At 35.0% G+C, this 23,656-nt stretch overlaps 3 protein-coding genes and 1 long non-coding RNA gene across 10 annotated transcripts; 1 reads left to right on the top strand and 3 right to left on the bottom strand.

The window, feature by feature from the left end:
- Window positions 1-1,669: 1,669 nt before the first annotated feature.
- Window positions 1,670-5,248, top strand: LOC111303332 (putative protein phosphatase 2C 27). Its single transcript, XM_022899511.2, has 4 exons — window positions 1,670-2,140; window positions 2,940-3,140; window positions 3,597-3,808; window positions 3,933-5,248. The coding sequence occupies exons 1-4, from the start codon at window positions 1,973-1,975 to the stop codon at window positions 4,492-4,494; spliced, it is 1,143 nt and encodes a 380-aa protein (XP_022755246.2). The 5' UTR covers window positions 1,670-1,972; the 3' UTR covers window positions 4,495-5,248.
- Window positions 5,249-5,332: 84 nt separating this feature from the next.
- On the bottom strand, window positions 5,333-8,439 carry LOC111303331 (putative glycerol-3-phosphate transporter 5). Its single transcript, XM_022899510.2, has 2 exons — window positions 6,440-8,439; window positions 5,333-6,173 (listed from the first exon to the last, which is right to left on the bottom strand). Exons 1-2 carry the CDS (start codon window positions 7,389-7,391, stop codon window positions 5,629-5,631), a joined length of 1,497 nt encoding a protein of 498 aa, XP_022755245.2. The 5' UTR covers window positions 7,392-8,439; the 3' UTR covers window positions 5,333-5,628.
- Window positions 8,440-8,574: 135 nt separating this feature from the next.
- LOC111303330 (ubiquitin-like domain-containing protein CIP73) lies at window positions 8,575-19,030 on the bottom strand. Of its 7 annotated transcripts, none has more exons than XM_089742248.1 (18): window positions 18,884-19,030; window positions 17,066-17,186; window positions 16,637-16,849; window positions 15,950-16,094; window positions 15,378-15,495; window positions 15,010-15,090; window positions 13,434-13,549; window positions 13,258-13,329; window positions 12,727-12,888; window positions 12,509-12,578; window positions 12,231-12,403; window positions 11,842-12,006; window positions 11,682-11,753; window positions 11,469-11,598; window positions 10,965-11,387; window positions 10,072-10,451; window positions 9,791-9,868; window positions 8,575-8,854 (listed from the first exon to the last, which is right to left on the bottom strand). In XM_089742248.1, the coding sequence occupies exons 4-18, from the start codon at window positions 16,070-16,072 to the stop codon at window positions 8,846-8,848; spliced, it is 2,172 nt and encodes a 723-aa protein (XP_089598374.1). In that variant the 5' UTR covers window positions 16,073-16,094; window positions 16,637-16,849; window positions 17,066-17,186; window positions 18,884-19,030; the 3' UTR covers window positions 8,575-8,845. The 7 variants fall into 7 exon arrangements, with proteins under 7 accessions (XP_089598374.1, XP_089598372.1, XP_022755237.2 ...); XM_089742246.1 differs by having other exon boundaries at window positions 16,512-16,849; window positions 17,118-17,186; XM_022899502.2 differs by having other exon boundaries at window positions 17,118-17,186.
- Window positions 19,031-22,060: 3,030 nt separating this feature from the next.
- LOC149515464 (uncharacterized) lies at window positions 22,061-23,396 on the bottom strand. Its single transcript, XR_016326898.1, has 3 exons — window positions 23,237-23,396; window positions 22,555-23,129; window positions 22,061-22,458 (listed from the first exon to the last, which is right to left on the bottom strand). It is a non-coding gene; the product is annotated as an uncharacterized LOC149515464 (long non-coding RNA).
- Window positions 23,397-23,656: the final 260 nt, after the last annotated feature.

Below are 23,656 nucleotides of genomic sequence, written 5' to 3'. Positions count from 1 at the left end.
AATAATTATTTACTAAGAATTATGTTTTATAAAGAGTCGTGTTTGTACAAATAGATATTTTTGTAGACAGATATGTCTGTATAAACAAATTTTTATTTTGTTATAAATAGAACTGATTTGATTTTTGTAAGAGATAGAAAAATATCTTACTTCAAAATAAAGTTTGTTCGTACGTGGAGCAAATATCAGAAAAATCTTGCAAGTTTTTTTTTTTTTTTTTAACCAAATTAGATAATTTTATTCTTATGTTAACCCCATATTCTAACAATTAGGAGTATTTCAAAGGAAAATTCGCAATACAACCCTGAAATGATGTATCAAAGCAACATATCAGATTCCTTACCATTTTCAACCATATGCAATATAGGACTGTCTGCATAATTTATAGTCAAATTATAAGGCATTATTTTTAAAATTTTTATTATTTTTTTTATAGGAGATTATAATCTGAAAATTAGGGAATAAATTAAATATGTTGAGATTTGAATTTCAAATTTATTAGATATTGATTCTTAAAAATAAATATTTGAATTAATTGAATTAATTTTTAAATTTATTTTTCAAATTAATTCAATTTACTCAAATAAAAAAATAAAAAAAATTTAAACACCATCTTTTATCATTGGGCTCTTTATTTTATTTTATCTCCTAAAAATGGTTTTCCCATCTTCCATACACAAAAAATAAAATTTCAGTTTTTAATCATTGGTAGTAAAGATTCTTCACATTCACATTGCAAAAAGACAAGCATAATGATGGAAGAAAAGAACCCAACTTTTGGATTATGACCACAAGTGCAAAAGGCAATAATCTCCAACCCAAATGTTGAATCTTTGAACATAAATATATACAAGAAAGATATTTTATTTTTCAAAAGAGATTTTTTTTTTTTTTGGTTGTATCACGACCTTTATGGAAAGCAAAAGGGCAATCTATTAGTCATTTTCTTTGCATCATCTTCCCCCTATTGCTTGTCTTGTAGTTCACACTTGGAATAACTTCACTTTCAAATCTTTCTCCCTCAATTATTACCCCTAAAATAACAACAATCCCCATGATTTAACATATTCACTAGTTTATGTCAATCATTAATTTATAGAAAAACAAATTAGATTTGTCCCTAATATTTTTGCCATCCCATTAGCCCTATGATCTTCTTTGGACGCCATCTTGTGTTAAATTTTCAGACAAGAAAAAAATATATAAAATATAAAGTTAAAGGACAAATTTGTCAATGTATGATAGGTAAATATTGAAATTTGATGATTTTTGGATCACAGTTGAATAATTTGTTAATATATTTAAAATTAATTTTAAATAAAATAAAATAAAAAATATTATTGATATTTGACATTTAAAAATGTACACATCACATGTTACATTAGAAAATAGGTATTATTTGTTTTTATGAAATTTATGCTAAAATAGATATTTTTAATTATTAAATTTAACATAATTAAAAAACTTAGTATTAATTTATCAAGTAAAAATAAGTATGGCAAAAAATTGGAGAAATTACATGAGAAAAAAAAAACAGGGAGAGAAACATTTCGTGAGCCATAATGCCACCAACATTTGAAAAGGAAAAGGGTTATAGAAAGAGATGATAAAAGCATTAAGAAAAACCCAACCATTCCAATCAGAACTGATTTTCAGCCACGTTTTCGTAAGAAAAATCTGGATTTGTTAATTTCATTGACGTAATATAATAAATATAAGAACAAATAGGAAGCAAGTGAAGGGATGGGACCCTCCATTTTTTTTCCTTACTGAGTTTCAACTAATACAATTTATTCTCAAGAATCTTCTCTCCAGTCCATTATTTTCCTTTTGATTCTTTTTCTCTGCTCTCTTTGTTCTTCTTGTTCTTTTTGCTCCTGTTACTCTGGGTATGCTTAACAACTTGCTGTGAAGCAAGCTGAAAAAAGAAAAGCCACCTATCCCTTCTTTTCTTGTCAACAGTATCACCAACATGTGTGTTAAAGATGCAGAGCAGGTCAGCCAAGAAATGGAGGACCTTGACGATAGCAACGACAAAAGGCCTTGGCCTTTGCTTTCTGGGGGTGATTTCTTGTGTACCCAGATGGAGAATTGGGATGATAAAGACTCTACCCTGGCTGTGGTCAGTGGCAGCAATAGAGTTAGTATCCTAACTTCATTTCCTGTAACAATTTTTTGTTTTTTTCGAAATGAAAATTGCTTTTGATGGTACAGTTTCTTATACTTCTGTTTTCGGTACTTGTCTTTTTGGTTAAATTTTGCTTCAAGTTGAGAAATTTGTTGCTGTAAATGTGTTCTGGGACAGCATTAAGCTTTATGTAAAATAGCCAATTTTGATACCTACTTCCCTGTATATGCACTTTGATCACTACTCATAATTGCATGTTTGATGGATTATCCCGGTTCCAGCGGCTATTTATTTTCAGTTGTGTCAGATTCATGTGTCAGGTATTCAAGAAACTGTTTTGTTCGCAGGAGAGAACAAATATAAATATATATAAATATAATTTTTATTTTTATTTTTATTTTTCGCATTTTTTGTTGGTTTTTTTAATTTTAAATTCCTCTATATTCATGCTGTTTCTTGTTACACTTGGAGGGTGATCACCGGCAAAACTGGGCTCCCCCTTTATCTGATTATACGTATATTGGTGGGTACTGATATTTTATTCTTATTCATTGATTTATTTATTTATTTTTAATTGGGTTATATTATTTTTTATAGTTTCTTCTGCTTCTGTTGTATGCCTGCAATTAATCTGACTTTTGATATAAAATTTAAAAAACATTGGGAAGCTTAAATAAGATATAGTACAATTGTTGAGTTGGTTTTCTTGCTATTTAGTTCATTTATTATTCTCCCTTCCTTGAAAATGCTTCTGCAGGTTTCTTTTACGGTATTTTTCTGATAGTCTCGTTCTTATTTGTGTTTCATTCAGCTGGAAAGTATTTCTGAGGATGCAGTTGCCACAGACAGAAAACATGGCCTGTTGACAAATTTTACCCCTACTCTTCGTTCAGGAGAGTGGTCTGACATTGGCGGTCGTTCCTATATGGAGGATACTCATATATGCATTGCCGACTTGGCTAAGACTTTTGGTTGTAATTTGATGAGTGAACAAGCTGTTTCCTTCTATGGTGTGAGTTCATAAACCATATCTCTGCCTCTTAACATTATTTTATTCTTATGTACTTTTGGTTTATTTTAGAATATTGAGCAGCCCTTCCATAAGATGAGCATAAAACTTTTCTTAGCATATAAACCTAACAATTGAGTCAGCAATTAGTTTCACCCTTCCAGCCTTTGGAGTCATCAGATGCCAGTTGTGTTGTCTTCTTTTGGAGTAAGTGATAGAAGATGGATTTGATGCCAAGTTGTTTAAAAGAAGATACAAGGGGCATTTAATGCTCTTGACGGCTTGTCCACTTATTTTCTATTGAAACATTATCTTTAACCAAGAATAGCTTTCTGTTAGATTAGAAACTTGTTTTGTCGTCCAAAACCAATGCTCTGGAATCACATTAAATAACATATAAGAGAAACAAAAGCTCACAAGCATATAAAAACATTCTCTGTTTTGACATTAAAAAAACAGGTTTTTGATGGGCACGGAGGAGAGCATGCTTCTCATTTTGTCCGTGATCATTTGCCTAGAGTTATTGTTGAGGATGCTGATTTTCCCTTAGAACTTGAGAAAGTGGTCACCAGGTCATTCATGAAGACTGATGCTGCATTTGCAAAGTCATGCTCCCTTAAGTCCGCCCTAGCTTCTGGCACCACTGCTCTCACTGCGATGATATTTGGGAGGTAAGCAACTTCCAAAGCTTTTCTGGTTGGCCTTACTGTTCTTTGTAATTTGTTTTGAATATATGTTTGAATCAATATTTATGGTTTTTGCCTTGCCTGAAAGTTATGATCTTTTCTTTGGCAGGTCTTTACTTGTGGCAAATGCTGGTGATTGTAGGGCAGTACTATCACAGTGTGGAACAGCCATAGAGATGTCAAAGGATCATAGGCCCTGTTGCATGAAAGAGAAAAGACGAATTGAGTCTCTGGGTGGATCCATTGATGATGGTTATCTGAATGGTCAACTGGGTGTCACCCGGGCATTAGGTGATTGGCACCTTGAAGGTATGAAGGAAATGGGCGAGAGAATTGGCCCCCTAAGTGCTGAACCAGAACTCAAAATGATAACGTTGACCAACTTAGATGAGTTTTTGATCATCGGTAGTGATGGAATATGGGATGTATTTACCAGCCAAAATGCCATAGATTTTGCAAGAAGGCGGCTCCAGGAGCACAATGATGTGAAGTTGTGCTGCAAAGAAATAGTTGAAGAAGCAATAAAAAGAGAAGCAACAGACAATTTGACAGTTGTTTTGGTTAGTTTTCACTTGGAGCCACCTCCCCCTTCTGTCATTCAACGGGCGAGAGTCAGGAGAAGTATTTCAGCAGAGGTGCTTCAGAGTCTCAAACGCCTCTTAGAAGGATAGAACTCTATATATTTGTTTATCATTTATGTGGTACAGAAAGGAGAGATCTGGTTGAGGATTATACTTGTCTGTTCAGGTAGGATCTTCCTGTCTTAGAGTCCCTTCTTCTATAGCATCAATTCAATGGTACCTTTTTTCCTTATCTTCTCTTATCTCCAATCGAGACATAGACCTAACTTTGGCTGGTATACGAGTGGGAAAACAGGCTTCTGCACTTAAAAGTCCCTTCTTTTTCTCTTTTTCTTAGGGGAAGCCCAAAGCTAGCTATTATTCACCAATAGAAGAAAAAGAAAATTTGAAAGAATCAAATTATGGAATTATGATTCATATTTTACAGAAATAACTCTGTTATTGTACTATTTTTTTTAAATATATATTTATTGCAGGTAACATGAACTTTTGACAGTTAAATAACCACTTTTTTGTATATCCTACTGATAACTCTAGCATTGAATGCCAGCATGGAAATGACAAGTTGTTTGCACATGTTTGCATGAACACACAAAGCAACAGATCACAAGACTGCAATAAGAAATCCTTCCCAAGTTTCATGATCTTCAGACAGGTGGGATCAGTCTCTGATCCGGTTGCATATCTATCTATGCAATCATCTCCTAGCAGACAGGCAAAAAAACACTATCTTTCTTCCAAACAATCACTTTAGCAGAGTTTTTTTAGTACAAAACCAAGAGACGAAAGTTTCCATTGTTTATCTTCTTTACCAAGACAGGAGATACCAAAAGCTCACCTGGCTTGGGAAACCAGTTATTTATGAACAGAGAGCCAAGGTTTAAGAACATAGCTTAAAATTTTTTTCAAGAGTATAAAGTTTGATCTAGTAGAGGTGAAAAGAGGAATGAAGTTCATTCTGATAAAAAAAATTTCTTGTACATCTGCAAGTCAATTGAAGATTTTGTGTATGAAAGAATGAGATACTATACAAGATATAGGTATAATGAAAAGAAAAATTTTACATCATATGCTGTATCCTAACGATATCCTCTTCCATGTGTAAAGACAAACAGTTGATGCCTTGATACAATACAAGATATAGGTATAATGAAAAGAAAAATTTTACATCATATGCTGTATCCTAATCATATATTCTTCCAGTTGATACCTTGAGAAACTACATCAACTTGCAGTAACACTACTCCAAAGCCGTTTCCCCTCATTTACCATCCTTTCAATCTCAGATTTTGCGACACGAATCAAGAACAAACTAGCAAATAATATAGCAACAATAAGCATCACGAATACACTATTCCAACCCCTAGTGGATATATATCCAGCCAAAAGGGGCCCAAGAGCTGCCCCAACAGAGCCAGTACCATCGATGATTGCGGTCACTGTAGCTAGTGCACGAGAGTTTCCTTTAATCAAGTCCTGGGTACCAAGATCAGCAGCAACTGCTGTTGTAATTAGTGAATAAGGGCCATTCACTAGCAACCCAGAGAGAAACATCAATGTGATATTGGTAACCATAGAGACACTTCCATAAACCCGGTACAAGATGAGTGCTGGAATTGATAGTAATAAGAAAGTAACCGAAGTAACTGCACGAGCATCAATGATATCTGAAATTAAACCTGCCATCACCCCGCCAAAGACTCCTCCAATATCGAATATTGTAGAGAGGATCCCAGCAGTTTTATGGGACAAATGCACTCCCGCAACAGCTACAATTCCAACAACAATTTGCAATAATTAATAAACACCGTAGGGCTAATAAATGCATTTCAGGCTATCTCTAGAATTACACGACAGGTTTTACTGGTATATGAAATTCTTAACTTTAAATTGACACAGAAATTGTAAATTTCTTCCCCCTTTCAGATGGTCTTATTCATTGAGAATGCATTTCTATGGCACTTTTCCTTTGGATATCCTAAAACAACTCAAATTTAATCTTGTAATAATAATCACATCAAGTGAAAAAAAGTACCTGTGTGCCTTATGTAGAAGGGCAACCAATACAGAAATGTATAAGCCACCAACTTCGAGAAGAACAGGCAGAAAGCAAATGGTGCCACACCTGGCAACCTCCATGCCTCCAAGAATCCAATGGCAGCCAAAGAATCAGAATCCTTGTTCTCAAGCAGCCCGACTTCCTCTGACTCCATTTTTTCTAAATTCCCTACACCTTCTCCCTCCACATTCATCTCAATCTCCTTCCCATGAGCCATCATTTCGAGCCCCAAATCATCAGGACTTACAACTAAAAAACAAAAAACCAAAACCCCAACTACAATAACCAAAACTCCAGGCACCAGAAAAGACCAACCCCAACCAAACTCCAAAACCCCAGAAGCCACAACAGAACCAATAATATTCCCAACAGAAGTATGTGAAGCCCAAACCCCCATAATCAACCCTCTCTTCTCTTTCCCAAACCAATTCCCCACAACAGCAACCACACAAGGCCAACCTATAGATTGAAAAACCCCAGATACTGCTTGAACTCCCATAAAATAACCCAACCAATGAACATCAAACCAATAGGCAAACCCGAAAATTATCGTAAAAAGGCCACTAGCCATCATTCCAAACACAAGAAAAAGCCTTAAATCAATCCTATCACCTACATGTCCTGCAAAATACATCCCTACGGCATATGATGATAAAAATGCAAGATCAAGCTCACCGAGCCGGTGGGGTCCTTCCGGCCCATTAAACGGAGCCCATCCAGTGTCGCTTGAGCTTGAATTCGATTGAATTGTGGGTCCTAGGACGCTTTTTACAATGCTGGGGGTTTTACGGGAAGCGTGGAAAGAGGCGTAGGCTAAGAAAGTGAGGATTAAGACGAAGATTTGGTGGAAGAATAGGGTTTTGTGTGGGGGCTTTAGGGTTGGGAAAAGGATGAATCCTGGCGCTATGCTTGGGGTTTTAGATTGCATTATAAAAGGAAAATAAATTGATCTTCAAAATCTGAAACTCATGTAGCACTAAAAATTTTGGGATGTGATTTAAAAGGAAGAACAAAATGTTGTTTTCGAATCAACTATGGGATCGCATTAGACAATAGCTCCGACGTACCTGGGATTTTAGGACAAGAGCTCCGATGTACCTGTCTCTGTGTGGACCGGAATCGCGAGTTACGTAAAACGTCAAAATAATTGAGTCTTCGGTTTCGTTTTCCGACAATGCCCTTGCAATTGAATTTTCAGTCAACTTTTAACTCCTTACTTTTTAAAATATTATTTTAGTCCTCAAAATGGAAACTTCAAGAGAAAATTGAATGTCATAAATAAAGTTCTAATTTTCCTGGAGGAGAATCATATATTTTATTTTGATGAATAGAGTATAATTAAGTTAAAAAATTAGCATAGAATAATTGCTATAAAATAGAATTGAAAGATTCATCAACGATTTGAGTGAGCCAAGAACTTTTTACACTGTTTTTTTTTTGTCCTTTTCCTTTTCCTATATGAATTAAATTTTTATACACTAATAATGAATGAAAATTTTAATTTTAAATTAAAATGATTGTCACATATCTATGTAGTTTTGAGTCTTTCGGATTTTATTTTATTTTTTAAATAAGTAAATGGCCATTTAATTGGCAGATTTGGTTCAGTAAAACCATTTTTTTCCTCAAAAGATATGAGTGATTTGTACTACCTGCGGTTTGATAGAACGACTCATGTGATAGCAAGAATAAAGAATAAATGTTCGGACTCATCCTTCGACACTTGAAATTTGCTGAAAAAGCCCTAGTTATACCTCAAAAAGGAGTTACCAACCATAAGGGCACAAGGCTTACTTTGTCAAATTTCATGACTCAATCAACAGCATTTCAATCAGAGCCAAGCCATAAATGATATGTTGGAATTTTCACTTGAGCCAAGAAAAAGCAAGAGAGTAAGAGGCTTGCTTGATGCTTCATGCTAGCATGGTTGCATGCTAAGGATGTGCAATGGTTAAAAGCAAAATCTCCCCACGTTACCTCCAATGCTCTAATAGATTGCCCTTTCACAATTCCACCTTTAATACACTTAGAGATTAAACTGAAATAGAGATATACCACTTGATGCAATTTTTTTGGATGCACAAAAATAAAGCAAGGAATCCAAAGCCATAGTCGCTGAAGTGAAGCTAGATGATAAATGGGGGCTAGAGAAAACATATATTACTACTATGTTACACTATTCCAAAAAACCCAAAAAAAAATGTACCAACATATTCCCTATATCAATTATGGAAATATCACTTCTTATTTGCAATAAAGGAAAAAACCATGATATACCACATTTAACATGAAAGTCACGCCACAGTTCATAAGAACTTGAATCAGCAATCACGATTTTCATAAGCACGGAAAGATTGATTAAATCCTCCATTTCTTGATATGTTACTCCATCTGCAACAAAAAGCCATTTCATAGGTAAGTGATCCACAAAAACTAAACATCAGGCGTTGCAACAAAAATGTGTTTCAAGACTCATCATTACATCTAACACACAATCCAAAATCCAACTCACCTTTCATATTCTACAATGGAATTTTACACTGTATTGCTTCGTACCATAACTTTAGACTAAGCTAACATTCTATGTACATGATACCAGTACATACTTTGATTCCTTAAGGGGAAGAACTATAGAATTCATCTAAAGAATAAACCAGTTTGCAGCAACAAATATGCTTTATATGTCAAAGTGAAAACATCTCCCCATTCTTTTAATAATTTTTGCTAACTCCATTAACCTTAAATATTCCTCTTTTACATGCTGTTGCAAATATTATAGGATGATTTTCTATTAAATTGTGCAGCATTTCAGTTGTTACCTGTCTAGATATACACCAATGTCTCATTCTCTCAGTCTTAACTGTTATTTACTCAAAACAATAATAATCACATGCTTAAAATCTTTTAACTATTCAAGAGTTTAAAAAATAAGATAGTCATAATAATCAGACATTCATACAAAATTGATCAAACTAGCAATCTTGCTGTTGACAAGTTATCTATGAAATGTTTTTTATGCCATACCAGCAACACATTTAAGCCTGCCTTAACCAAGCTTCTTATGTACTAATATGCAATACTGTATATAGATAAATCCATGGGCCCGCACCCTCCATATATTATCAATTAAAAAGTGGACAGAGATCATGTGGAAGCAATACAATATAGAAATAATCAAGAAACCATTGTTAATTGAATTACTAGATGAACTAATCTACAAGGTTTTGCCAATAGCTTCTGAGTGAGACACAGGCAAGGAGTTAACAGGGAATATGATAAAAGGCAAAAGAAGATAGATGAGTTGATAGAAGTACTCAGAACCAGTACCTTCTGCCGTTTTGAGTTTGGTGGGTTTGGTTCAGAGTCACTTGGTCTACGTGAATTCCCGGTGCTGGAGTTCTCAGCCTGCAAATACAGCAGTATTTAGCATCTTTGTTGTTGACTTCAACATTATATTTTATCCCAGTTGCTATACTTTCATTAACTCTCCATCCATATTTGATGACGGAAAGGATTAGTAAGAACTCAATCAAACAAGCAGTCCATGGTTCAGAACGGATGCATATACAGCCACTACAAAAATAACTAATTACAAGAAGCATCCTTACCTGGGTGGAAGTATTTGTTTCTTCTGTAGGCACTGTACTTTGTCGTGAACCTGTTTGCTGAGATATGTACGGAATAATCTGATGAAGCAAATTAGATAAAAAAACCCCTTGATCAGTAATGCTCTGCTCAGCTGCTGGAGCACCATTGGATGTTCCTGCTTGCTCCTGGGCAGCATCTGTAACTGTTCCTTGTAAACTGGCTTCCTCTACCTGGATTTCACCACCAGGGAAAATAGATCTTAAAAACTGAAGAATACTACTAGGAGTTTGTCTCTCAGAGTCTTGGTTGTTTTGAGTCCTGCCAGCTGCTAGAATGCTGATATTGACACTACGTGCATTGGATGGCTCCTGTTGTCTTGAATTAGCATTTGGTAATGAACCTACACCAAGAAGCAATTTAATGGTAAGTTCCTCAAAGTACCGCTCTTGGTCAACTTCACCTTTTCTTATTCATTTTTCTTTCTTTTGACTTAATTAGCCCTTCTGTTAAATGACACAGAGAACTTTCGAACTGCAGAAACTAACAACAAAAGATATGGCAAAACAACGCAGCATGGAATGAGAATGCATATATACATATACATATATATATATATATATTTGGTCAAGAAAGGGTCCAAGGACCCAGTAAATTGGTTCATAGTAGAGTGGGAGTGACAAAGGCCCCACATGTTAGAGAGTAAGAAAATAAACTAGTGGGAGGAAAGAATTTTAAGCACACTGTCCTGGCTACAACTCCATTTAGTAACCAGTCAGCTGCCATGTTCTTCGGTCTTGGAATGAAAAAAGGTTCTACTTTTTGTCACAAAAAATAAAGTTCATAACAGCAAGCATTTATTCATATGAGAACACCCAACCTCATTAGTAAGGTCAAGTGCAGGATTTATCATTACCATCTCTTGCAGATTCTTCCGGACTTTGATGTTGCACTGCAGATTCAGGAATAGGGGGCTGCTCAGATTGAGCACCAGGGGACAAATGCTCACCAGATGCTTGAGATCCCTGTTCACCACTTACATGCCCAGGAACGATGTGCTGTAACCTTCCAAGCAATGGGTAGTATAATCCCACAGAATTACCAGAAGAATCTGAAGGTAGGCGACCCAAGGGAGCAGGTACAGCCGCAACCATTGTCCTAATAGGCACCACCCTCACTCCTGATTCTCCAGCAAAAGATGGAGTATCTGAGACCCCTGAAGCTGTTTGAGTGCTTTGATTCTCAATGCCAGAGCCCATTGATGGGTTCCTTTGGCCTGATTGTTGTGTGGTATCATGATGTTCCTGTCGAAGAATATTGGGTGTTGCCATCGATGAACCTTATGGTAAATACAACATCAGTCTTTGGCCTGAAAATGTAATAAATATCAGACAACATAAAATAGCCGGGCATATCATACCTCTTCGTATTTGTATATCAATACGCCTAGGAAGAAACCCTGTCCCAAGTCCACTAACCAAACCTGATCCAGGCTGTACAGTTCCCATGGGAATGGCACCAAAGCTAGCTCCTGGTTGAAAAGGAAGAGCCTAAACAAAAACAGATAAATCAGCAGAAATTAAAAATTGTTTACATCAAATAAAAAGGTTCAGAGAAGCTTTTAGAACATTGCCTGAACCATGAGAGGGTTTGGACCAGAAGGGGATATGAAAACTGCAGGTCCAGCATTAACAACAGCTTCAGACTGCAAAAGAAATAAGTTATAGCAACATAGAGCACAAATGATATAAAAAAGAGTTCAATGGTATGGATTTAGAATGAAATTATCTTACTGGTGTTTGACCTAAGCGTAATGTCATGGTTGTACGACCAAGCTCAAGTAAAAGTGAGCCTAGGCTCTGTAGTAGAACTCCAGTTCTCCAAGCATTGGTCTGTGCACTCAGCCGTGCTAAGGGGTCAGTCACATTTCCTTGATCCTCCAGTTGCCTTGCAAGTTGCTGCCAATAGGCATAATAAAACGAAATATTGATGACTACAAAAAAAATCTACAAGGCCATGACAAATAACACTTTCCCCCTCCCCCCTCCCCCCTCCCCCCTCCCCCCTCCTGATTCTTTCTTTCCCTTTCAGGCCAACTATTCACACCTCAATGAACAAGGAAAGCTGTTACATATACAGGTAAACTTTAAGAAAGAGAGAAAAAAGGTAGTAAAGGACAAACTTGTAGACATTCTCCAGCTTGTTCAATGAGCATTTGCCTGGTAGAGAGTAACACTTCTGCCAAAGATGCAGGCGTTGGAAGACCTTCCCGTATAGTCGCCGAATTTAATGCAGAGTTAGAATCTCTATCTCCAGTCCTATTCATGGAAGCTACCTGAGGTTCATTTCCCCCAGCTGTACCATGCAGTCAAATGAGTTGCAAATCATCAATGAACCAGTATTCTTTGGAGTAACCAACAGAGATAACATATTTATATTTTTTAACAAAGTAAAACTAACCAATGCCATCAAATTCATGCTTTATATGACTCAGATATTGAGACAAAGTAGCCAAAGAATCAGGAATTACCTACAAAAATGAAGACCATTAAGAATATAATAACTTAAGCCCAAAAATAGGCATGCCATAAGATTTATTTCATAAAGAACAACAAATCCACTTGGCACATACAAAGAGACAGACAAATTAGTAAGAAAGCAAGGAATTCTATACTCACAGGAGGCTGCAGAGGACCCAAGGAAACTGCTGCTGGAAGTCCAAAAGCACTCTGTGCTCTATCAGACTGACTCCTCATGCTAACTTGTTCAGTTTGAACCTGGGATGAATCTTGCATGTCACTACCACCAGATGTTCTTTCAAGTCTTTGTGAACCATGTTCCTTTGGTATCCAACAACACGCAGGAAGTAAGATGATATGAATTTAGGCACACATAAAGACGACCATAGACATTAAAGCATATAAAAAACCTTTAGATTTTAGACTAGTAAAACCCAAAGCCAAACTTTTCCAAGACCTCTTAAGAGATTGTCAGCATTTCATCCTGTTAAGCCACGGCCCAAAATGGACCTCTGAAAACTAGAATTTTGGATTTTTTATTCTTGTGGATCTCTCTTTTAAGTTATTTATTTCATGCCAATGCAGTCGAAGATATTTTTCATTATATATCAGAGCAACAATAAACTAACAAAAGTTCAAACATTAAAATAACTGTCATTACATCACGAAAATTGAAAAATTAAGACTTACCCTAACGTCACCCCCAATATTGCCACTTGCCATATTTGCAAATCCGAAAGAGCCAAGAACGGCAGAGACAATCTGCTCAGAAGGAAAGAAGAAAATTAAAAATTAAAAAATCATTGTAAAAGGATATAATTCCGATTTAGAAATGTTCTCCATTTCACACCCAGTTGCAAGCTTACCCGACCGATTTCAGGAGGAACTCCATCCCCTTGATCAGGCACATTAAAAGTTTCTATCACAACACTTGGGACATGATTACTATGACTGCGGCTTGTACCCGATCCAGGATCATTTGCTGCAAATAATAGTACTAAATGTTAAAAACTAAATCTTAACCAGCTTCCCCCCCTTTTTCAGAAACATAAGTGATGGACGATAAATAAATATTAAAAACACATTATCAAAAAATATATATTACAAAAATATCACAGTTTATACTGGAGAATGGGCAACCAGCATACAAGAAAGAATGCTCATGCAAGAAGTGTTCTTGAATAATTCAAATAATAAGAATTATGTCAGCCAACATCTGATCTCGGTCAACATCAGCTACCACATTTTAATCTCTGAACGGCATAACAGTTAGAAGTCCATTTGTTATTGACTACAAGACCACTTTCAAGCCCCCAAAAAAGATACACATCAACATGAATTCATCTTATCCCAACAAACCTTATTGCTTCTGGGCAAAACTGTTGAAAGTCAGGATCAACATTTCCTTCCAACCATGTTACTACCGCTGTCTCTACCACAAAGGCAACATTTTCGACAAAGTTTATTGAAATTTTGTCCAAGAAAAAAAAAACTGAGCAGTAAAAGGTGCTTAAAGTGTAATCCTGTCTAGAACAGAACAATAACAAGTCGAAAAGGCCATTCAGATTATATTTAAGTGGACAAATGGTCTTTGTTGTTTAAAATTATAGTAAAAATTCTTATTCTGATAATCAAAAGCTATTAGTTGTTGAATATAGGTATTATTAATTATTCACCATTTGATCTCTACTATATATAAGAACAAAAAGCGTAGAATAGACTTGTTTGCTTTTAGGGGCAAACCACAAAGGTCGATAGTGTTTGCACCCAGAAAATTTTCAAAAGCAGCAAAGATAATGAACAAATTATTATGACTCTACTTGTTTGACATTTTTTTTGATAAATTTCAATTCTATCATTCAATAAGGAAATAAGTATTAGTACCCTTACAGAAGCAACATTAATAGGGAGGTGCTGTACACACATTTCTTTTAACATTTGCAGAAGCAGCACTCAAAGGACTTTCTTATGAGGTCCTGTACTTGTCAGACCAAGGTTAAAATGATCCAATGGAAGTTTTTGTAGCCACTAGCATTAAAGTAATTATATGAAAAAGGAAAATTGGAGAAGGTGTAGAAGGAGGCATACCCTGTATTGCAAAACCACATACCATGCCCAACAGATAACAATAAAGAACATAAAACTCTTTACTGGACAACAGTTTGTTTCAAACATGTATGTGGCAAACAGTAAAGAAAAACTAGCTTTTGTAAGGAATTGCATTCTGAGTTGAACACTTCACACATGTCAGGCATTAATTAGGTCCAAAACCAGTAATCCATCAAATTAAAGATACTAGCAAAGGACAACAAGGCTTTTGCTTCAAATAAAACAGGAGCATAGAGCCCATGCAATTTTTTTTTCTTTTTTGTGAAAAGCACGAACTCATGCAATGTTTAGACCAAAAAAATGATGATAACGGATCTTAAAGTGTAGCAAAACCTGAATGATTAGGTAAGCCATCAGATGATGGAGGAACCGGCTGCCTGACCACGAGGTGCAAGGTGTGACCATCCTCAACATCTACCTCCAGTTAAGAAACTCAGCTCAAATTCTAAATGTGAACAGAAATGATAAAGGACAAAATACATAATGTAATCCCTGTTTCTATTCAGCAACCAATAAAGAGCAGGCATAAGAATGTCATCTGTCTAAACTGATTAACATTTAGTTACATTGTAAACATTAAAACATGGGCACCCAAAAAAAAATAGCGACAATAAATAGAATGAAACAACTTCTTACCTAAGAAAATCAATAAATTCTGATAGTTTACAAATGAATACAGATATTAAAAAAAAAATGGATACGGTATGCAGAAAGTAGTTGGTCATCTTTTAGAACTTTTCCGCGACAGATTAGTCTCTGTTGCTCTGATAACACGCCAGTTACAGAAGCAATCTGTTCTTTTAGTGCAGGAACTGGCATCTATAAGATATTCAGAGACAAGAAACAACACAGTGACTTAGTGTTAGACAATTCCTCATATAAAATCAAGAACAAATACACTAGCATATGCGGCAAGCCATTCAGAAGGAAATTAAAAGATATAAGATTAGAAAACCTCAACTACCCACATAAATATCAGAAACCATAAAGTAAAATGCCCGGTAACTGTAGGAAGCTATCATATCATCGTTGTTATGGCTACTAGCAAAATTATAGAACATGCTTTCATTACCAATTAAGTTCTTGAAAAAAAATGAAGAAAAGATTTTAAGAAAATTCCAAGATCTGTCAAAAGAAAGCTCGACAGAAGAACTTCTAAGTAATATATACATTAACAAACTGTAATTGGTGAATTCAACCCCATCTCAATACACACAAACACACTATCAGAACTTGGGTTCGATCATGACAAAACAAAGTGAAGGTAATTTACCTGTTTATCCACTCTCAAAGTATAAGTCTGAGAGTCCAACGTTTTTATTTTTATTTCTATTGTGGTCTCAGAACCTTCAGTTGCAGTATTTCTAGGGACTTTATCAGCACCAGTGCTTCCCATTTTCCTCTGCCCAGACAGACACCTGTAATGAAGAAACACAATGAAACTTTTAGAGGAGGCAAAAGTAAATGTTTTATTTTTAATGGAACGGAAAAACTAAGTTTAATCATTACTACGTAAGTATTCACTAGAAATAACAGATATAAAACAGCAAATGGAAAAATCAACCCTGCTCACTAAACAAAATCACCAAAATTTTGCATTCGCTTCCCCATAAAAGTCAAGTATACAACACCTACTTAAGAAATTAAGTGAACAACACTTTCAACAAAACTAAAGTAAGTTGCCATCAATGAAATTTTCTATCTATTTTATTTTCTTCTATTCCCCCCCCCCCCCACCTCCAACAAAACAAAAAGATTTTCCACTATATATATAAACAATAAGGTTTTTCTCGATTGTGGAGAAGGAAGAAACGGTAGAGGAATGGTACCCTCACCTGCGTTTGAGAAACATTTTAATGGAACAGAAAGGATTCCTCATCAAAAGTCTTGTTTTGTACAGACAAATTTGCCTTTTGATATAAATATAATTAAGAAGAACATGTAAGGTACATTTCCTTACTTTTCCACTCCTCAGCCAAACTAGGTTAGTAAAATACCGACTTCTTTCCGTCTTCTCCCTCTTCTTTTTTAAGCATATACAACGAGAGGAACCTTGTCTTCTGCTTTCCCCCTTTCTCCTCTTCCTCTGCTCTCTCTCCTTCCCCTTTGCACTTCTTAAACAGAGGCTACAGCAGAACTCTTACACATATGAAGTGTACAAACAAGGGTAGCACTGTTATAAAAAGTCGATGTTATTTGTCAAGGAATTCAAACTCAAATTGAACACCATCTACCCAGGTGCATATAAAAGGCATTCTAATTAATTTTATGATCCATTTGGCTCCAATTACCATATATAGCCAACCATAACTTAAAAGAGAGATAAATAATTCCAAATCTGAAAATGAGAAAATCTATAAAGCCCAAAATAGAGGATAAATGATATTACGAATGAGAGAATTGGCAAATGTTTCAAAAAGGCAGTTCTAATCAGATCGCACCAGAATTAATTTTGACCGTGACAACAATAATTTGCCATTTCCACCAAAGGATAGAAATACCCAACACGCCTGCAGATTGAAACCTAGATTAATGAAACTGACACTGTAAAGGATTTTAGATTCATATGATCCTTAAATGCAAATGTCCCAGAATCTACCACATGCCAATGGACTTTACATCAATTATGCAAAGCATGAATATTTTGGGTTAATAGTATATAAAAAAAATAAAAATAAAAACAAACAAGATGGTAATCTGATTTATTTGAAAAAAAGGTTGTTTCCTCTATAAAGAAATCATGTTGTTTTATAAGATCGCTAACTTATGTATTCTCAACAGATCTGCCAAGTTTGATGATGAAGGCACATAAACTCAAATACAATTATGACAGATTTCAAACAAGAGTAATCAACAATTCTAGCAGAAAAAACAGCGTGATAACAAGTACATTCAAGCCCTTGTCTCTGGTTTTATAACTTGTTTGAGGGAAACGCAAAAAAGGCGAAGGGAAAAGATACAATAATAATCACAAAGAAATACCATCATTGATTACCAAACAACAACTATTTTCATCAACCAAAAATTCCTTACACTTTAGACATAAACTTAATTGGACCTAGAACCAAGGATTAATCAAGTTGATGGCTACAACTAGGCTAGATCCTATTTGGTAAGACAGGAAACTTTCCATAGGACATACCGATCTCCCATAAATATGTTAAAAAGAAGGAAGTGCAAGGAAATTGAATTCTAATCCACCAATAAGATGAACAACATGAAACTTCATATCTAACATCGCCAGTGCTAAAACCAGAAACAAACAAATTTATTAAAAAAAATCTGACCAAGTGAAATGTTTAGGCATACTTAGCAATGTTCTTTACATTCTGTTCCAACTGTCATCTCTCTCACCTTTTAACGAGTATCTAATATCCAGTATCTTGAAATCAATTAGACATCATTTCAATCATTAGTAAAGCAGGTGGCATTAACAATTGCATGAGATTATAAGTGAAATTTTGAACTCCTTCTAGACAAACAACCATGAATTATTAGAGCTACTCTCATCTCCTCATACACTAATGAAAATGTTCTCATTCCACTATAATGTTCCCATCATAAAAAATTTAAAAGCATATCCATCAGTATTTATAAACATCTGGAAGTTGTACTAAGTTCAAACAAAATTATATAAGCAACCTCACGGGAATTAATTATTTATTATACAAAAGAATCAGTAAGCTCCCAAAAAGAAAACTCACACCTTTCCCCTCAAATAAATCAAAAAAGCTCGTGGCTCATATAACTAAAATCCATTTGCTACTGCAAGAACTCAAAATCCACTTTCAACTTAAAAGAACATTTATTTTTAGGTCAGACATGCAGAATACAAGCTAACTTCCACTCTCCCTAAACGTGACTAAAACCTTGAACAACACAGTTTACCCCATCAAAGAACCAGCTCAAAATTTGTATTCCTAAGCTTACATGCAAGCAACCAAAAAAAAAAAAAAATCAAACCTCATCATATTACCCATGTCCCCATTTGATCACCCCATTAGCAAGTTTAGGGTTTTATAAAATTCCAAACAAAAGACACGACCTTTTCCATTCTAACCACCCAAAACAGACTAAAAACCAAAATTTTAAAGAATCCAAATTAGAGACCCAAAAAAAAAAAAAAACTAATTACATGATCAAAAAGGAATTTTCATCAAACATAGACCAAATAACATAATTTGAAGTTACCCAAGGTGAGATATACCTTGCTGAAGATTGAGGAGGGAGGGAGGGAGGGAGGGAGAGAGAGGTGTCTAGCTCTCAAACGAAACAGAAGGAGAAACTAATAAGAGAGAGACAGATACAACCGAGCCAAATTGAACAGAAAGTTTCTCTCGGCTCCCTCCGCCTCTTTTCATTTCTCTCTTTTGTGTTTTCTTAAGCTGATGTGTAATCTCTGTCTCTCCGCTTCGTGGCTGCTGCGTGTCAAATGGGAATCTACTCTTCAACAAGGCACAAAAATTTTTTTTTTACGGGTGGCCATCTTTACCCTTTGATTTTTCAACCTTTTTTTTTTACTGTTTTTAATTGCCCAACCCTAACCTCGTACCAGTAAGGTAAGAAAATGGATAAGCCTTTTATTATAAGGTGTTTTTTTGTTAATGGGACCGACTTAAGTTTAGTATTTGTTTTTTTTTAATAAATTAATATCATATTTTATTGTGACTGCTAAAAAAATATTTGACTATGTATTTTAATAATTTTTTTATCATGATACATTATTTTTAAAATATATAATGTGTTATTTATCCTATCTTTTCGTTTGTCAATTTAATATTCAAAATTAATGTTAATATTAAATGAAATAATCATCACCTAATGTCATAATAACATTTGATATATATTTTTTTATTAAAATTCCTTCGTGACATCTCATCAAGCACACTTGTCAGATAAATAAAATTGATATAAGTTAAATGTAACATATTTTTATGTAAAATTATATTACATAATTTCATTAAAAAATGTTACATATTTGCAAATTATTCATATTTTTAAAAATTTTATTTATTTTTTATCTTAAATTATAGGAAAAATGATAGTAGAACAATATAATTTTAAACTTTCCCTACTTTAATTTTTTAATTTTAACAAATAATTGATTTTTTACATTTTTTATCTTTTTTAATAAGAAAAAATATTTTAAATATTTTTTTATTTTTTTCCTCTAATTTTTATCTTTATATTTTTCTATCCATTTACCAAGTCTTACGACTCGAATATAATTTTCTTTTCTTAAATCACACCCCAGGAAAACAAAAACTTTTACTATATATTATATTAAAAAAAAAAAAAAAAAGGAGAAATCATTCGCCACTGAATTTGAATGTTGGTTGACAGTTGCTCCGTAAGGAAAAATTACAGTCTCATCTTTTCCTTTATATTCAAAGGTATGCTTTATTTTTCCTTCTGGTTTTTTTTTTTTTTTTTTGGGTTCCTTGTTCTGTTCTTCTTGTGGCCAATCATATTTGCCATTCAAGGAATTCAAACAAGAGAGTTCTGCCACATATCTTCTTGGGTTTTGCTTTGTTAGCTTACATGACATCTTTGGAGTTGGAAATCTAAGCTTAAATCATGTCATGTTCAATTAGTTTTCCTCTTTAATATGTTAAATTCAACCACTATGGCTAACTATAAGAACTGTGTCGAGCATCATGATTAGTTGCTTTTTCAACCAAATTTTGAGGAATCAAAAAACAAACAGCAAAAGACACATTGAATGATAAGCTTATGTGAAGAAATACCATGATGTTTCATTACGATAATGTATTCTGTTTATGCATATGCTAAATTAACTTGAATTTATTATCCAATCACATACGAGGGTGAGTGTTAAACGTTTAACTACTATATTGACATCTCATTGCATTAAAACGAGACAAAATTTGAGGAATTGTATAAGTGAGTGCGAGGAGTGGGACATTGAGCACCCTTTTTTCACTGGTTAGATCATTTCAATGGTTGTATATCTTTGAGGAACCATGCTTTATCATGGGGACTTCATCCACGAAGAAGCACCATTAACAGTAAACAAAAATGTTAGCTCATTGGTGGATGCCATGAGGCCATCTTTTTGGTATATTTTCACCACAATTATATATATATATATATATATTTCCTACTATTGATCTTTTTATCATGTTTTTGTTCTTCTACAAGTTATTTTTTATTGTCTAATTACTTGGATGCTTGCATAGGTGCACTTGTGTATGGTGGAATACAATCCATTCCTAATACATATAGATTTCTCCTACCCACTCTTGCTCCTCATTGACTCCATCGCTCATCGTCGCTTGTTTTTGCAAACCCACCTCTGAATTGTGTTCAATGAAGTATTCTCATTTAGCAACTAAACCAGATAGTCAGAAGTAATTCAGTCCTTCTATGTTTGGATGGTACTGTAGATCATTGCTGTGAACAGCAAGGCCTTTCTTACACATTCAACACCTAGAAATTTGTTGCTAGGGAATAGGGATTCATCACTCATCAGACATTTGAGAACTTATCTTTCACACCTTTGTAGAGAGCTCACACTGCTTATTTGAAAGACGCATCTCGAGATTCGCTAGCTACCAAGCAGCCTTGTCTGGAACTCTGGATCCTATTAGAATATGTATCGGCATCAGCGGACAGTCAGGAATGGACTCTGCTGCCTGGTGACGCTACCTAATCGACCCTACCAGAAACAGACTCACCTATTATCGTTTCATGTATATTGATGTCCACTTGGGGCCTTGTGAACTTTGATAAGAAAAAAAGAGTGAAAAATTTTTCCTCTCGGGCCAGTAACTGCTATGCAATCATATCGGAAACAACTGTATTTGTCCTCCCATCAAGGGTTGCAGTGAACCCAAAACAACTTATCTGTACTAGATGATGAGACCAGACCAAGCTAAGCATTTATTTATTTGCATGGAACACCGAAATCTTGCCTCTTGAGGCCACAGCATAGGTGACCCAGCAGATAACATGAGAGCCCACATGTAAGACCTACCAGTGACTATTCGAACACCATATTCCTGGTGGGTCTAGCCCAAGATCCCTGGTGGACCACTAACCTTGTAAAGAAAAAAACACACAGAGTCAATGTCAGATGAAGCTCCAAACCTACTTCATTTAATTCAGGCCTACTTCATTTTTTTCTGCACTTTTTAGTTTTTGCGCTTGTTTGTACAATTTTATTAAATTCTGTCCTCCCTTTTTTTTGGATTAATGACATTCGCATTTTTTATATCTAAGACATCTCCTTGTTAAGATCTAGATCATTGTCCAACCAATTCATGAGTGAAAAAATGAATCTTCAGTTCCTAAAATCAGAGAATTGTATTATCAGTTAGGATTGCAATAAAAAATTGTAAGTGAAATGCTCTAAAAAGGCTGCATTATTGCTCAATCATCAAAAGTGATGGTTTAACAATAACTATGATTATAAAATAATATATGCACAAAGTTCATTCCTAACCCTAAAAAAACTGCATCATTCCTGGAAGGCTGTCCAATTTCGTATTCCTTTATTATCCTGGAAAACTTTTGCTTCTTTTTATGTTGTCTTCTGTCATTTCCCTACTCTTAGTTGTGTATTGGAGGTTTTCTCCTGGCTGGAGAATAGTCCATTTCAGCTATGTCCATTATGTCGGCATACTGGTCATCATGGACCTCCTGGTGTTCGGAAGTTGTCGGTGACCCAACAGGGGATTTCTCTTGCTTCCCACCGTTTTCTTTGTTGCCTGGTTTGACTTTTGAAGTAGTGTTTGCTTTGTTTTCTCCATTCTCTCCGCTCTGTATACATGGAGAGCATATAATGTCGTGTAGGGGGAGAAGATCTAAACCCTAGCTATGGAAATTTAGATTAACTGGTAGTAACTATAAACCAACCTTTGAACTGGTGGTAGATGTAGGAGTACTAGCAGTAGTTGCAGTAAAAACTTTCCTACCTTTTCCTGCAAAAATGAATGTGAAAAAATCTGCTTTAGATATGTCTATTGGATTTGGTACAACACAAGACAATGTGAATTATGAACTTTTCTAGAGTTTTGATTGATAAAACTTTAGCGTATATAGTCTATACCACACAATTCTCACACAAAATGCCCCATAAACATAGTTAGAGAAGGTTCTCTGTGGACAAAACTGCTTTGTCAGATTACATGGTGTTGGGTTCAACCGTTCTGAGACCCGGTTCTTATAAGAGTTTTAAGGAATGATACTACCTAGGCATATTAGTCTAAATTATGTAAGAAAACTAATCCTAGGGGAGGGAAAATTTAATGGTGCTTTGGTCTGTGCCTCATAGGTCCATCGTAATCTTCATGAATGCTTGGTAGCCAGTGGTGTGATTTGTTCATCAATACTCTAGAGGCTTTTTTCTGCTTGGTACCTGTACAATGCCCTCCTTTGCAGAGAATGACATCTTCCATAACTCCACTGCTGTTTTTCATCAAAGCACGCTCCTGCATAAAGCAACAAGTTTTACAATTCAATATTGGAAAAAAGGAGCAAAAAATAGAAGCAAAAAAGGTTCGATTTGAAAAATATTCAACTTGTGTTGAATACTAACGTGCAATTTATGATGCCCTGCTGATTTAAAACTTTTCTCCAAGCGAATCCCTTTAAACAAGAACATAAAATGTCAGAACTTAATGATATGTAATGGCAATGCAGAAAAAGGAGCCCTATTGTTACCAGGAAAGATTTCTTGGCTTACCTTGAACACTAGAAAGGAAAATGAACAACATCAGAAGAGAGACTACCATGCAGCAAGGCCTCATTTGCAGAAAAGCTTCTGAAGAACAGAGAAAATGTTAACAGATGTAGTATTCTAAGGTCAGTTGAAGAAGGTGTGTTTCAGTTTGTGGTTTCTCTTTCTTTCTTGGTGTAGGAACTTGAATGTTAGACCTTCTGAATTGTCGATTGCCTGGGAAATGCCTACCTTAATATATACTACTTGGCTGTTGGAGGACCCACAGTAAGTTTCCCA

The sequence above is a fragment of the Durio zibethinus genome, chromosome 13 (genome assembly GCF_047325235.1).
Source record: "Durio zibethinus cultivar Kanyao isolate XHJ-2024 chromosome 13, ASM4732523v1, whole genome shotgun sequence".
In the NCBI taxonomy this organism is placed as follows: Eukaryota; Viridiplantae; Streptophyta; class Magnoliopsida; order Malvales; family Malvaceae; genus Durio; species Durio zibethinus.
This window is presented reverse-complemented; position numbering and strand designations above follow the sequence as displayed.